This window comes from Pteronotus mesoamericanus, unplaced genomic scaffold (genome assembly GCF_021234165.1).
Source record: "Pteronotus mesoamericanus isolate MK-2021 breed Mesoamerican mustached bat unplaced genomic scaffold, CSHL_Meso_final scaffold_54, whole genome shotgun sequence".
Lineage (NCBI taxonomy): Eukaryota > Metazoa > Chordata > Mammalia > Chiroptera > Mormoopidae > Pteronotus > Pteronotus mesoamericanus.
The window spans coordinates 6,426,407-6,440,897 of record NW_026555321.1 but is presented as its reverse complement, the minus strand read 5'-3'; the positions used below and the strand labels follow the sequence as shown (position 1 = coordinate 6,440,897).

The 14,491-nt window shown below is 34.9% G+C and overlaps 1 protein-coding gene across 1 annotated transcript in view; it reads left to right on the top strand.

The window, feature by feature from the left end:
• Positions 1 to 3,470, top strand: part of STT3B (STT3 oligosaccharyltransferase complex catalytic subunit B) — an 87,107-nt gene extending 83,637 nt beyond the window's left edge. The window contains exon 16 of the mRNA XM_054595526.1: positions 1,874 to 3,470. Coding sequence (XP_054451501.1) covers positions 1,874 to 1,954 — 81 coding nt within the window. The 3' untranslated portion in view covers positions 1,955 to 3,470. The remainder of the gene's footprint in view (positions 1 to 1,873) is intronic.
• Positions 3,471 to 14,491: the final 11,021 nt, after the last annotated feature.

Below are 14,491 nucleotides of genomic sequence, written 5' to 3'. Positions count from 1 at the left end.
GATCTGGTTTCTCACAGGCACGTGGTAGGAGAAACTGGTGAGTCAGGTCAGTGCAGAAGTTAAAGCAAATGGCTGCCAGTCTCAAGGCAGTTTTCCCTTTGACCATCAAAGCCCAGTTGAGGTCTACTTTTCCTGAAAAAGAAGGCCATTGGACTTGTCTACATGATGATAGCGAATTTTCTTACTCTAACCTCCTTTGTCTTCCCATAATATTTCCCCAAAATAAATGTGAATGGATAAATAAAAATATTTATTTTTGTAGTCAGTCTTGTATACCTAAACATATATTCTAGTAGTCAACAGCGTGTATTTTTAATGTTTCCATGATCTCTATTGTCTATTTTGTTCACTAGAGGAATGCTTGTTCTTGGTTTTGGGTTTGGTGGGGGGGGGGTTTTTTGGTTTTCTTTGCGGGGGTGGTTTGGTTTGTTTTACTCTCTCCATTTGGTTTTTACTCTAGGAATGAGGGGTAAGAGTACAGCAGCCATTCTGGGAGTTTTCCTACCACCGCAAAGCTGACGTGGCTGACGCACTAGGAATTGTAGTCCAGGGCTCCACAACTTTTCTGGCATAGCTCACTGCCCGCAGAGAACAAAGCCTTGAGGGCCCAGCCCAGTTTTACATACTTTGCATAGTGCTGGGTTATTATACGTGACCTAACAGAACAGGTTTCATGTTAGAAATCTGTAGGTAATGATGATAAAAGAAACTAGCTCCTTGACCTGGTTTGAATTTTGTAAAATTGTACCCTCTGAAAATTTTTTACTTTTTGCCTTATGTAAGCTAATAATAAGATAACATACATTGTGAACAAGCTAGCAGCAGTTAATTTTTGTAACCTTAATAAGAATTGCATTTTGCCTTTTATCCTTTTCCTTATTAGAAAAAATTCTAAATTGTTTTAAACTGAACTTCATAAATGTATGTCTGTGAAACAGAATCTATCCTAGGTTCCTGAAATCTCCTCCAAGAGTTGTATTTAAATGTGCAAATTAAATTTAGGAGTCAGTCTCTTGAGTCTTCAGCTTCTGCTAACCCAGTGCTTTGATGGTACATTAAACCAGTTGCTTCCAAAAAAATTGGCTTTTATCAATATTTGTGGATAGGTCAGATGATAGGCATATGTGCCTATATGATTTATCTTGTATGATTCTAACATTGCAGACATTTTTGCAGTAATTTCTGCTACCACATTTGTAGTAATTTGTTTTTTCTTACACCAGAAAACATCTGTTGACAGTATTTTAGTGAGATCCAGAAGTGTTAAGAGAAATTTATTTTTAAGATGAAGCTCAAGGAATGTTACGAGATTTTTCCTAGGTCTTTGGTTTTTGTTTTGTTTTTGATTTTTAAGTGCTATTTTTCTACCTAAATTGGAGAATGTGTCAAGTAATTTTATTTATTTATCATTTTTGTAGGTAGGTATAAAGTTACTTAATTTGTATTTCTGACACAGAGCTCTTTCCTGGAGGCTAAACCAGGAGCAGCCTTAACATTTTCTGATTCCTTAGTTTAGTGTTATATTCTTTCACAAATGGAAATGTAATTATTACAACTAAGTATTTTTAAACATTTGTAACAGAGAGGGAAGGTGGGGGTTCATTTGCCTGATGGTGAGGCGTAAGTGATATGCATTTGAGAAATGCTCTGCTACTCCTTTTATTTTAAAGGTAGGGACTTTGTCCAGTTTATCTTGGGCCTTTCAGCATACTTGGCACAGAACAGTTAGTGGTACTTACTGTTGAAGGAATCCGTCTTTAAGAAGAGCTAAGGGCTTATTAAGGCAGTCTTCCTCACAATGCAGTAAACCATGTGTGTACATTTTTTAATCTGTAGGAAACATGCACTAACACCGTGTGTTGTTTTCTTTTAGACTACGAAAAGGAAGCGTGGCTACATTAAAAATAAGCTCGTTTTAAAGAAAGGCAAGAGAATATCTAAGAAGACTGTTTAAATAACACTGTTCTGGTTCCTGACTTGAAGCAGTTGTCTTTGTGAGAACCGGTCTTTGCCTTTAACTCATGTCATGTTTCACAGCAACAGAGGGTACAGAACCATCGTTGATCCAGGTTAACGTACAAAATTTTCTGGCAATACCTGATTTAAAAAATAAAATTGGCTTATTGAGAACAGCTGTTTTCGACTTGTAATGTGAAGCAAGACAGAGCACTGCTGTAAATGTCTTAACAGCAGTTTTTTTTTTATTGGTACATATTATCCTTCAAATCTGAGAATTTGGACTAATTGCACCAAAGAATCCTCTAATTTGGTCCCTGGCACATGCATACTTGTTAATATTTTTATTCTTCTACAAGGCCTGCATTTTATTTGAATTACCCCAAATAGCAATATATAAATTACAAATGACAAAATGTGATATGAGCTTCTTGAACCAGTAAACTAGTACAGGTCTGAGAAAGAGGTATTAGAAACGTAATTATACTTCTTTGAATTATATTTATTTTCATGTTTCTTCAGTGCAAAGAATGTTTCATCAAATGTACATTTTCTGTTGCTTACTATTTGCTCTGAGAAGAAGCTGCTGTTTCAAAGATGAACCTCTGAGTCACTAATTGATTCAAATAGTTTTTTTATGTTGACATGATATTGCTGCTGTTAGCAGTTGTTTTCACCAGGTACTTACAGAGTAGATCTCATGCATTGTTCATTCAAGGGCTAAATTTATATCCTTTGGAAATAATGGCAACTGCACAGAATATTGCTTGCCAGGATGGGGTTTGCACCTCAGTACTGAGGTTAGCACTATGTTTACATGTAAAAGATTAAGGAAAAAACAAAGTGGACAGGGGTCCAAAGTTCATTTTCTGTGACTCTTCAAAATGACAAAGGATTTGTAAACTTTGCCTGGACTTCTCTTGTAACAGTTTCATCTATCACAATGATTTTGTTCTCTGCTCCATATTGTTTTAATCCCTTAAGCATTTGATGAAACACTCTTTAATGCTATTAGAATTTTCTTAAAAGATGTGACAGTTGTCAAAAAATGCACTAAAATATAAATGGAGATTGAACATGTTCACTTTCCAGCTTATAGACAACTTTATATAGACTTGAAAATTTTCTCCAGTTGTTTAGTAAAAGTGAAAGAGAAAAGGGTTTTCCTGCCACAGGATATAACTTTTTTTATACAAACAAGCATAACTTACACCACTGCTTTTGGTGGAAAAGTGCAGAATAGTATGTACCTTTTATGAAGAAAAGTGTAATTTACAATATTAAGTGAGAATGTTACTGCTGATTTTCTTTTCCAAAGTGTAGAATATTCTTTGATTTATAGAATTCATTTTTGACCCAGATGATGGTTCTTTTACAGACCAATAAAATGGCTAAACATTTTCACAAATAAAGTGTAACTAAATCTGGATTTCTGATATCTTGTCATTTGGGGGATTTTATTTTACTTTGTTGCTTTAAAATTCAATGCAGAGAAGGGAAAATAAAGTCAATTCAAATTTTGTGTTAAGTGTGTTGTATTTTACAAATCTTTTATTTTTGAAAGGGCTTAAGAGTACTGAACACATGTCTCCTTCCTTGTTCACTTCTACAAAGGTTTTAGAATATGTGTGTAGAAAAGAAGTGTTAGGTTATTTCAGTTGTCCTACCATTTTATTTTGTCATCTTTTTGCCCCAGATGAGAATCTCTTTTTGACTTTTATAGATAGGTTAGTGATGGGGAGAACACCTAGCCACATAATACTTGGTCTCCATTTAAATGAGGGTAGGACTCTAACAAAAAGCTCTGCTTCACAAAGTTGTGGTATTTAATCAATCATTGTAGAATTTTCTCATTAAGAACAGGAATTCTCTCTTACCTTTCTCAGTTTTAGCGAACAAATCTTATTTCAGTGGATTGCCTCAATAAAACACCATAACGTAACTGCTTTTGTGACTTTATTGTAGCAGAAAAGCAAAATTATAGTAGTTTCAATACATTGGCATATAGGCTAATTGGCTCAGAATGTTCTTTAGATCTCTAAATTCATTTCATATTTGACTTAACATTGAACCTTACAGAGAGAGGTATTAAATATCAAGACTTCCCAGTTTTAGACTATACAACAGATTTTATTTTGTTCCACATTTTAGAATTGAACAAAGCTTAGTACTTTGTAGTATAAATTAGGCAGTGAGGCAGCAAGTCCAAAGATAAAGTGCAGTTTCAAACATACTATTTTTGGCTTTAGTTTGCATTTGTAGAGTTTACTTCATTGGAGACCCTAGGTCATGACCAAGAGGCCAGCGTCTTTCCATAGCTGAAAGGGCCTAAGATCATGAAATATGATGCTATTGCACCTTTAAATTTATTTTTAAATTGTAATACATAAAAATTTACAAATCTTAACCTTTTTAAATGTATAGTTCAGTAGTGTTGAGTGCATTCACATTGTGTGACCAATCTCCAGAATTCTCTTGCAGTTGCTGCTTTTTGATGGTGGGTTTTGTCCAACATCTGCCCTGCTGTTGGCATAGCACTCAATTGAGGTAGGTGGAATAATGGGGAAATGTAGACCTCAACAGCACTCTGCAGTTGAGATGTAGTAAGGTGAGACAGCCAAACCAGTAAGGAAATGTCCTGATGTTTACTGTTTCTTTTAAGCCATTTTTTATGTTAAATGTAACACACAGAACACAAAAATGTAGATCTTAGTGTACAAAAAACAAGCAGCTCTGTAACTACAACCAAAGTCAAGAGAACAGATGTTGCCAGTACTCTGGAAGCTGCTTCTTGCCCCCTTCCAGCCATTGGCCTGTCCTACTTCCCCCTCCAGAAGGTAATCATTTTCCTAGTTTTTAAGGTAATTACTTTTTTGGTTTTAATACTTAGGTATCTCTCTATAAACATTGTTAAATTGCACCTATTTCAACAATACAAGTGGAATCAAAGTATGTATTTTGTATTTAGCCTCAGTTTTTGTGAAATTCATCCAGAATATTGCATGCAGCTGTTTTTATTTTCTTTGATACATAGTATTCCTGTATATGTTGTTTCCCATTTTATTGTTGATGTACATTTGCATTGTTTCCAGTTTGAAGATATTACAAGTAATGCTGTAGAAATACTCTTTTCCATCTCTCTTGGAACTTATATGCCTACATTTTTGTGGGTATTTAGCTAGTAAAATAGAATTGCTAGATAGAACATGAAGGTTTTTGTTACTCACACCCTAATCAGCCCTTATCAATCTTTAATTTTTGTCTTTCTGCATAGTGAATAATGGTTTCTCATTCTGTTTAACTTTCCTTTCCAGGGTTCCCAATGAGGTCGGCCTTTTAGAAATCCCCCTTTTATAAGGTTTTGGCTCTAGTCTATTTTCCTGTTTGTTTTTTTTTAAATATATGTTAGTAGGAGTTGTTTATATATCCTGTATATGAGCCCTTCAATGTTTGTTACGATATGCCTAGGAATTCGTTATTTGAATGTCTAATTTTTCATTCTTTTTGTGTGCCTATAGATTTCCATCCCCCATTTAAAAATTCTTTTCCTAACCTAAGGTGTGAAGGAAGTGTCTTGTATTCTTTTCCAGAAAATTTGTTCTTTTATACTTAGCTTAGAAATTCACTTGCTGAGTGCAGTGTGAGTCGGTTTTTATTTGGGGTTTTGTTTTTTGTTTACCTAATTGTTTACAATTAGGCACGTGTATACCTAATTGTCCATGCACCATTTATTGAAAAGATAAACATTCTCCTGCATCTGTGCAAGTACTCCTTTTGCAGTAAACCACATATCCATAAGTCTGTTCTTGACTGTTATATTCCATATAGTGCTTACCCTTGGTGTGTTGACTTAATTTGAAGATGAGGATAATTAAGATATGGTAATACAAGTCCCTCTCTTATCCCCACCATGTTCTTTAAATTTCTCTTGGTTGTTTATGACCCTTTGCTTTTTCATATAAATTTTAGAACCACATAGTCAGTGACACCAAGAAAGAGAAAGCTTTTCAGGCTTTTGATTTGGCATTGAAACATTGGGAAAATTAGCACCTTTAAAATACTGTCTTCTGTCAAGGAACATGGCATATCTTTCTATTTATATAGGTCTAGGTCACCTTTAATTTCTGTTTATAGTTTTTAAATGGGTCTTGCACATTTTCATAAGTTTTATTACAAGGTATATGTTATTTTTTGATAAGTACTGTCTTACAAAATTTTATTTTCCAGTTGTCAGTATATAGAAAGTTTGATTTTACATGTTAAAGTTATACTCAACAATGTTAAACTCATTTTTAATAAACAAGATTATTTTCATTATAAACATCTGCCATCCTAATTGTAGAATAATGGCAGTCTTCTTTCTAATGGTTACATATTTAATTTTCTTGCATTTGCTGAACTGGTTGCAGGGGTGTCCAGCCATGGGCCACACGTAACCCAAGATGGCTGTGAATTCAGCACAACACAAAATCATAAATTTACTTTAAACGTTGAGTTTTTTGTGATTACATGTCACAATATATTTAATTTGTGGCCCAAGAGAGCTCTTTTTCTGGTGTGGCCCAGAGACACCAAAAGGTTGGACATCCCTGATTAAGGACATCCAATATAATACTGCATAGAAATTGGTGATACCCTTGTCTTACTCATCTCACATAGAAAATTTTTGATATTTCTCTTTTTAAGTATGTTAACTGTAGATTTTTCTGTAGATAATCTTTGATCAGATTGAGAACATATTTTTCCAATTGCTATGAGTTTTATTAAGTGATTTTTTTTTTTTTTGAGATGATTGTAGTTTTTCTCCTGTATTTTGTTTATAGTGAATACAGAGACCTTTTGTTGACAGTGTAAATTTGTAGTCCTGGAATAATGATCAATGTTTGATAGAATTTGGTAATGTAAACCATTTGTGCCTAAGCGCAAAGGTTTTAAATTACAGATTCAATTATTTTACTGACACAGGATTGTTTGTTTGGTTTTTCTCTTGACAGGGTGTTTTTTTAAGGAATTCATCTAAATTTTCAAATAGGTTAATCTAAAATTGTTGCTAATATCACTTAATGATTTTAATGTCTGAAGAATTTATAGTGATACCCTCTTCACTCCGGAGATTTTTCTTCTTGCATTTTTGCTTTTTTCTCTTCTTTTCCCCTCATTACCTTGCTCATTTTCTTTCAGTTTCTATCAATTTTGTTAGCCTTCTTCCTTTCAAATATCAGCTTATGGTTTTGACATTTTCTACAGTGATTTTTATTTTATCAATTTGTGCTTATTTCCTTGAAGGAGAAGTGTTCTTTTTAACTTAAGTATGTTGATTTCTTCTTTTTCCTGATGTGAATTTAAAGTTACACATTTCTCACAAATTTTGATGTGAACTGTTTTTAGTTAATGTATATTTTAATTTCCATTGTACTTTCTCCTTTGAACCATGGGTTTTTGATGTACATTTCTTGATTCAAATATGGTGGTTTCTAGTTAATCCTTTTATTATCAGTTTCTACCTTAAGTGCACTGTAGCCAGACACTGATTGCAATCCTTCGAAAGTGGGTAAATTTACTCTGTGATCCTGTGTGTGTGTGTATGTCTGTATCCTTGAAGCTTATTAATTGCTGAGAAGGATATATTGTTATCAAATACTAGTATAGATTTGCATATTCCTCCTTGGACTGACCGTTTTTCTTTGTATGTTTTGAACCTATATTATTAGGTGTATATATACATTTGGAACTTTTTTGGGAAATGTCACTTTATTTTCAGCAATGGTTTTTGTTAAACCCTGTTTTGATTAATAATGTTATGTTAGCATTCTTAAGATGTGTGATGTATTTTTTTCATCCTATAGGGTATCCTGCATTGGATTTGTTGAGCTTTTAACATTGTAACTTGTTGGTTTTCATTAGTTTTTTTTTTAATTATCAGTCATCTCTTTAAATACTGCCTCCACCCCATTCTCTCTCTGCTCTCCTCTGAGAGATGATCAATTTAATTAGACCTTTGTTAGCTGTATCTCTCTCTCCTTTTGTCATTCCATTCTGTATTTTCTACTGACTCACTCATCAGTTATCACTAATCTGGTATTAAACTCATACATTAAGTTTGTTACATTTTTTTATTCTAGACTTTATCCCCCCCCCTTTTTTTAGTGATTTGTATATAGGACTATAATAACTATGTCATTGAGAAACTTCATTTCATATCTTTGGTCTATATGGAAATGATTTTTAAGTCTTTAATGTATTAATTGAAGTTTTATTTTTCAGTTTAGCCAGTGCCATTTGTTCAAAGACTAATATTCAATTGGCACCACTGTGGAAAACAATGTGTTCATCTATTTCTGAATTCTAATTTGTGTGTCCTCACACCAATGTCACATTGTCTTGAAATCAGATGTGAGTTTAACACCTTTGTTCAGTGGCCTTTTAATGTTTACCCAGGGACCAGAAGCACACACTACATGTCTTAGAAGGATGTATGGTTACCCATCCTAGAGCTGACATAGGGTTAATATCCAGAACATGTAAACTCTTCGGAAAAAAATACAAAAGATTTATATTTGTCCTGTTCAGGACTAATCAAAAGGACTAATCAGTATTACAAATATATGAAAAAGGAACATGCGTACAAGGATAACTAAAATGTGTAAGTGTTAGGATGTGTCTAAGCAAACTCCCATACATTGTCAATGGGAATTTAAACTCTTAAAAATCACTCTGGAAAACTGCTCAGCAGTAGTTGATGCGATTGAAGACACACATCTCTATCTCAGCAATTCTTCTAGGTTTGTTAAAGTTGATAGTGCTCTAATGTGGCCTGAAGCCAGCTGTTAGGTGTGTTGGTTCTGGAGGCTATTATTAGAATGGTCTTTGGTGCAGGCCACACAGCCAGCTTGTGCCAAGCATGAGGCCACCTGGTGGGATCTACAAAGTGATTCGAGGTTGGTTGCTCCTTGTGCTGGGCTTGGAGTTGCTTGCTGTGAGCTGAGGCCAGTTGCCACTAGTTCCAGGCCTGTGACCCTTTGGTGGGCACCATGATGAGTTCAGGCCAGCCAGTTGTGCCAAGCAGGCCACTTAGCAAGCAGTACAGAGCACACAAAGCCAGTTGTTGCTTGTTTGGTTGGTGGACCTTTGAGAGATTTTAGGAAAGTCAGCAGCAGGAACCTAGTTAGACTGCTTATGTGGAAAAGCAGCTGAGTGGCTTGGACTAGGTTTGCAAGTTGGGTGGGATGGCGCCTCAGGGAATCACCATGGCAAGGCAAACTGTGTTAGCCAGGTTAATGGAGAGCAGAGATTTGGCACATGGCTGTGACTACAGGTTGAATGGAGTGAGAGCTCAACAAAGAAACAATGGTGCCTGCCAGCCTGCCTGTCCCAGATAGCTCCCCTGACTCCAATCCTCGCACTATAGCTAGTCAGTTCAGCGTGTTTCTGTATGTCCTTGGTGCTGATCTAGCTGCTTCACCAGTGCTGAATCCCAGAACAAGTGAGTCTGAGTGCAAGCAAGGCTGTGCTTAAACATTTAAGTAGAAAAAAATACACTAAAAAATAATGATAAAAATAGTAATAGAAAAAAAAGACAATGAAGTAATTATAAACATAGTATTGTAAATACATAAACAGCAACAATTGGTTATTACCAAGTATTATGTACTGTTCATAATCCTATGTGCTATCCTTTTATGCAACTAGCAGAGCACCAGGTTTGTTTACATGAGTGATGTGTTGCACCATGCCATTACAAGGCTAGAATGTTATTAAGTTATAGGAAGTTTTCAACTCCATTACAATGTTATGGGACAGCCATTGCCTATGCAGTCCATCATTGACTGAAACATTAAATGGTGCATGACTATACAGCATAGATGAAGAAATGAGAAGGTAATCAAAATGTATTGCTACAAAGAAAGACCATAATGGATGAATCAGGAAAAAGCAGCCTTAAGGCATACAAAAAGGCACAAGTCCTTAACAGTAATCACTTTTAATGTAAATGGATGAAATCCCCCCAATCAAAAGACAAATTTAAATCAGCAAAATGAATTTAAAACAGGATCTAGCTATGTACTGTCTACACAAGGCTCACTTTAGTCCTAAGGGCAAACACGTTCAAAGTGAAAAAATGGAGAAAGAGCAGGAATGGCTATACTGATATTGGCCAAAAGCAAAGACCTAAAGGATACAAGGACATTATATATTGGTGAAAGAATCAATTTGCTAAGATATAACTGTTACAAACATACATGCATCAAACAGAGCTCCAAAATATACGAAGCAAACACAAACAGAACTTAGGAGAAAAGTACTTCTACGGTAGTGAGAAGACTTCAGTGTCCCACTATCAATAATGGATAAAACTAATAGGATCGGTAAGGAAATAGAAGATTTAAAACAACGTAGGCCAGCTGGACTTATTATGTGTACACAACAGCAGAAGCATGTTTTTCACAGGCGTGCATGGAACAGTCTCTAGGACTTGACCATATGTTAGTCCCCAAACAAGTCCATTAATTAAGACTAAAATGATACAAAGTATCTCTTTTTCCAGTCAATGCAGTAAAACCAGAAAATAAAAGGAAAACTGAGAAATCTATAAATATGTAGAAATTAAATAACATACTGTTAATGGGACAAAGAAGAAATAAGACAAATTAGAACTCTCTTGAAAATAAAAACTAAAATCTATGGAATGCTGCAAGAGCAGTGCTAAGAGGAAATATATAGCTGTCAGTGCTTACATTTGTAAAAATCGCAGATCACCTAATGAATCTGTTTGGGGCTGAAAAAAAATTCAAAAATAGCAGAAGGAAATAAAACATTAGAGCTGAGATAAAATAGCAGAAAAAGAGAAAATCAATGAAACCACAAGTTGGTTCTTCAAAAAGGTTAAAAAAATTGACAAGGTAGGCTAAAAGATGTGGGGACATTAATACCAATTTTGTAGAAATGAAAAATCACAAGTACTAAAAAAAACTATGTATCAACAAACTGGATAACTTAAAAGGGCAAATTCCTGGAAACATAACTTAACCAAGACTAAGACTAAATCATAAAGGAACAGAAAATATGAACGAGGGCTATAGCTAGAAGGAGACTGTTCGAAGGTTTTTTCTCCATTACTGATCCAAAGAAGAGCCCAGGGACAGATCACTTCACTGGTGAATTCTACCACATATTTAAAGAATTGGCACCTGTTCTTCTCAAACTCTTCCAAGAAAAAAAAAAATTGAAGAATAGGTAACACGGACTAATGCATTCTACTAGGCCAACAGTACCCTAATACCTAAGCTAAAGATACTACAACAGGAAAATTAAATAACATGCCTTATCAATATTGATGCAAAAAGCTTCAATACAATAAAGAGCAAAGCAAATTCAACAGCATATTAAAAAGATCATACACTCTGACAATGTGGGATTTATTCTTGGAATGGAAGGATAGTTCAACATACAAAACCAATGTAACACCACACATTAACAGGACAAAGCAAGGGAAGTACATCATCTAAGACTCAGGGGCGTCTAACCTGCAGCCTAGGGACCACACGCAGCCCAGGATGGCTGTGAATGCAGCCCAACACAAAATCATGAATTTGCCTAAAACGTTCTGAGGCTTTTTTTGTGATTACATTTTGCAATGTATGTAATGTGTGGCCCCCAAAACAACTCTTCCAGTGTGGTGCAGAGATGCCAAAAGGTTGGACAATCCCTGAAAGTACATGCAGGAAAAGCATGTGACAAAATTCAGCACCTTTTCATGATAAAGTCACTCAACAACGAGAAATACAAGGAAACTATCTCAACATAAACGCCATGTATGAAAAAGCCACACTTACCATATACAATGACAAAAAATTGAAAGTTGGAATTTTCCTCTCAGATCAGGAACAAGACAGGATACCAGCTTTCTCACTGAATTCAACTGTTGGAAGTTCTAGCCAGGTCAGTCAGTCAATTTTTTTTTTTAAGGCATCCAAATTGGAAAGGAAGAAAAATATCTCTTTGGACAAAGAGATATGATCTTACATTTAGAAAACCCTAAAGATGACAGAACTAATATATCCAACAAAGTTGCCCGATACAAAATCAACACATAAAAAGCAATGAACAAATCTCAAATGGAAAAAGAAAACAATTCATATCAGACAGTAATACTTACAAGTAAACTAAACTAAGGAGATGAAAGACTTATACACTGAAAACTACAAAATATCCCAGAAAGAAATGGGAGATGACAAATAAATGAAAATATGTCCTGTGTTTATGAATTGGAAAATATTACTGTTAAGATGGCAGTATTACTCATGTAGAGTCAATGCAGCACTTATCAATTCCAATGATGTTTTTAGCAAAAATCCAAAATTCTGTAATAAACTTTGTATGGAATCTCAAGAGACCCTTAATAGCCAAAACAATCTTGAAAAAGAAAATAGTTGAAAATCTCACACTTCCTGATTTCAGAACTACAAAGCCACAATAATCAAAACAATGTGATATTGGCATAATGACAAGAGAGCCCAGCAGTAAACTCTTGTATAAGATGGTCAAATAATTTTTTTGATAAGGATGTTCAATGGGGAGAGGAGAATGGTCCTAACAAATAGTCCTAGGAAGTAAGGATAACCATATGCAAAATAATGAAGTTGGACTCTTAACACAATATACAAAAATTCACTTTAAATGGATCAAAAACCAAAACACAAAAGCTAAAACTATAAAACCCTTGAAAGAAAACACGGGAGAAACTCTGTGAAATTAGATTTGGCAACGACTCCTTAGATATCACAACAAAAGCACAAGCTACAAAAAAAAAACAGGGAAATTGGACGTCATCAAAATTAAATACTTTTGTACATCAAAGGACACTATCAACAGAGTGGAAGGGGAACCCAAAGAATGGGAAAATACTTATAAAACACTATCTATAAAGCATTAACATCCAGAATAGATAAAGAACTACAACTCAATAGATAAAACCACCCTGTTAGAAAATTAGCAAGGAACTTGAATAGACATTCCTCCAAAGATACAAAAATGGGCAATAAACACATCAGATGCTCTCATCTCTAAATCATTAGGAAAATGCAGATCAAACCACAGTAAGATTGTGCTTCACACCCATTAAAATGATTTTTACCAACAAAAGCAGAAAATAAGTGTTGGGGAAGTGGAGAAATTCAAACCCTTGTGCCTTAGTGGAATTGCAAAATGGTGTAGTCATTGTGGAAAACAGTATGGCAGGTCCTCAAAAAAAATTAAACATGGAATTTTCATCTGATACAGTATTACCATGTCAGGATATATATCCCCAAAAAGAACTGAAACGGATTCAGAGATACTTGCACTCTCATGTTCAAAGCAGGAACATTCACGATAGCCAAGAGTTTGAACCCAAATGTTCATGATGGGTAAACAAACAAAATGTGACATATACACACATACAGAGGCATGTATTATTCAGCCTTAAAAAGGAAGGAAATTCTGATGAATCCAGAACACATTATGCTAAGTGAAATAAGCCAGGCACAAAACAAGTATAGTATCCTTCTACTTATATGGAGTATATTTAGTCAAGTTCATAAAAACACAGAATGGTGGTTGCTAACAGTTTCAGAGATGGGTGGGAGTTACTGTAATGGGTACAGAGTTTCAGTTTGGGCAAATAGAACTCAGCAAAAAAAACAAACAATGCATGACAACATGGGTTGACCTATAAACAAAATGTAAGCTCAAATAAGCAAACAAATATTCCATTTGTACAAAGTCCCAAAACAGGCAAAACCTAGCATGCCCTTGAGAAAAACACACGTGTATATGGAGAGACAGGAAAACAAAACCCAAGGGGATGATTACTCCAGGAGTCAGGACAGAGGCAGTGTTAGCCCTGGGGTCAAGGAGGGGCGGGTACAATGTCGGAGGGGTGCATACATGGCTTTTAAGGTACTGACAAACAGGTTTCTTAAAAAGTAGGTATATGAGTGCTAATAATTATTCTTGGAACTGTAATGTGTTTTATGTGAATCTGTATATATTTCACAACTTTTTAAAAGGCATTGAGCCCACCCACTTACCACCACCCCTCAAAAAAGAAAAGTGAACTTTCTCCATGTTTTACTTACCAGATGGTTTATATTTTGAAGTAAGGCTTGAAAATCTAAAAACACCATAGTGATTACTTTTCAGACTTCTCATTGGGATCCCCCCCCCCTCAAAATAGCATCTATTCTGCTTTTTCTCTCAGAAATAAAATAGCTCCAAACATTTTATTCTCCCAGGTATTTTAAGACTATACACCTAAACACACCTATATTATTACTTTGCCTGGTATTAACTTCTCACAAACATTCACTAGATACAATTTATGAACTTCTCACAAAATATCCACAAATATTTGTAGATTTTTCATTGTATTTGGAACAGTTTTGATGTAAATATGATTGCTGTTCACATCAAATTAACAATAACCAATAAAATTTGAGCTCATTTAGAGCCATCAATTCCAGCAGACCTTTGGAATCTCTAAAAATAAAACACACAC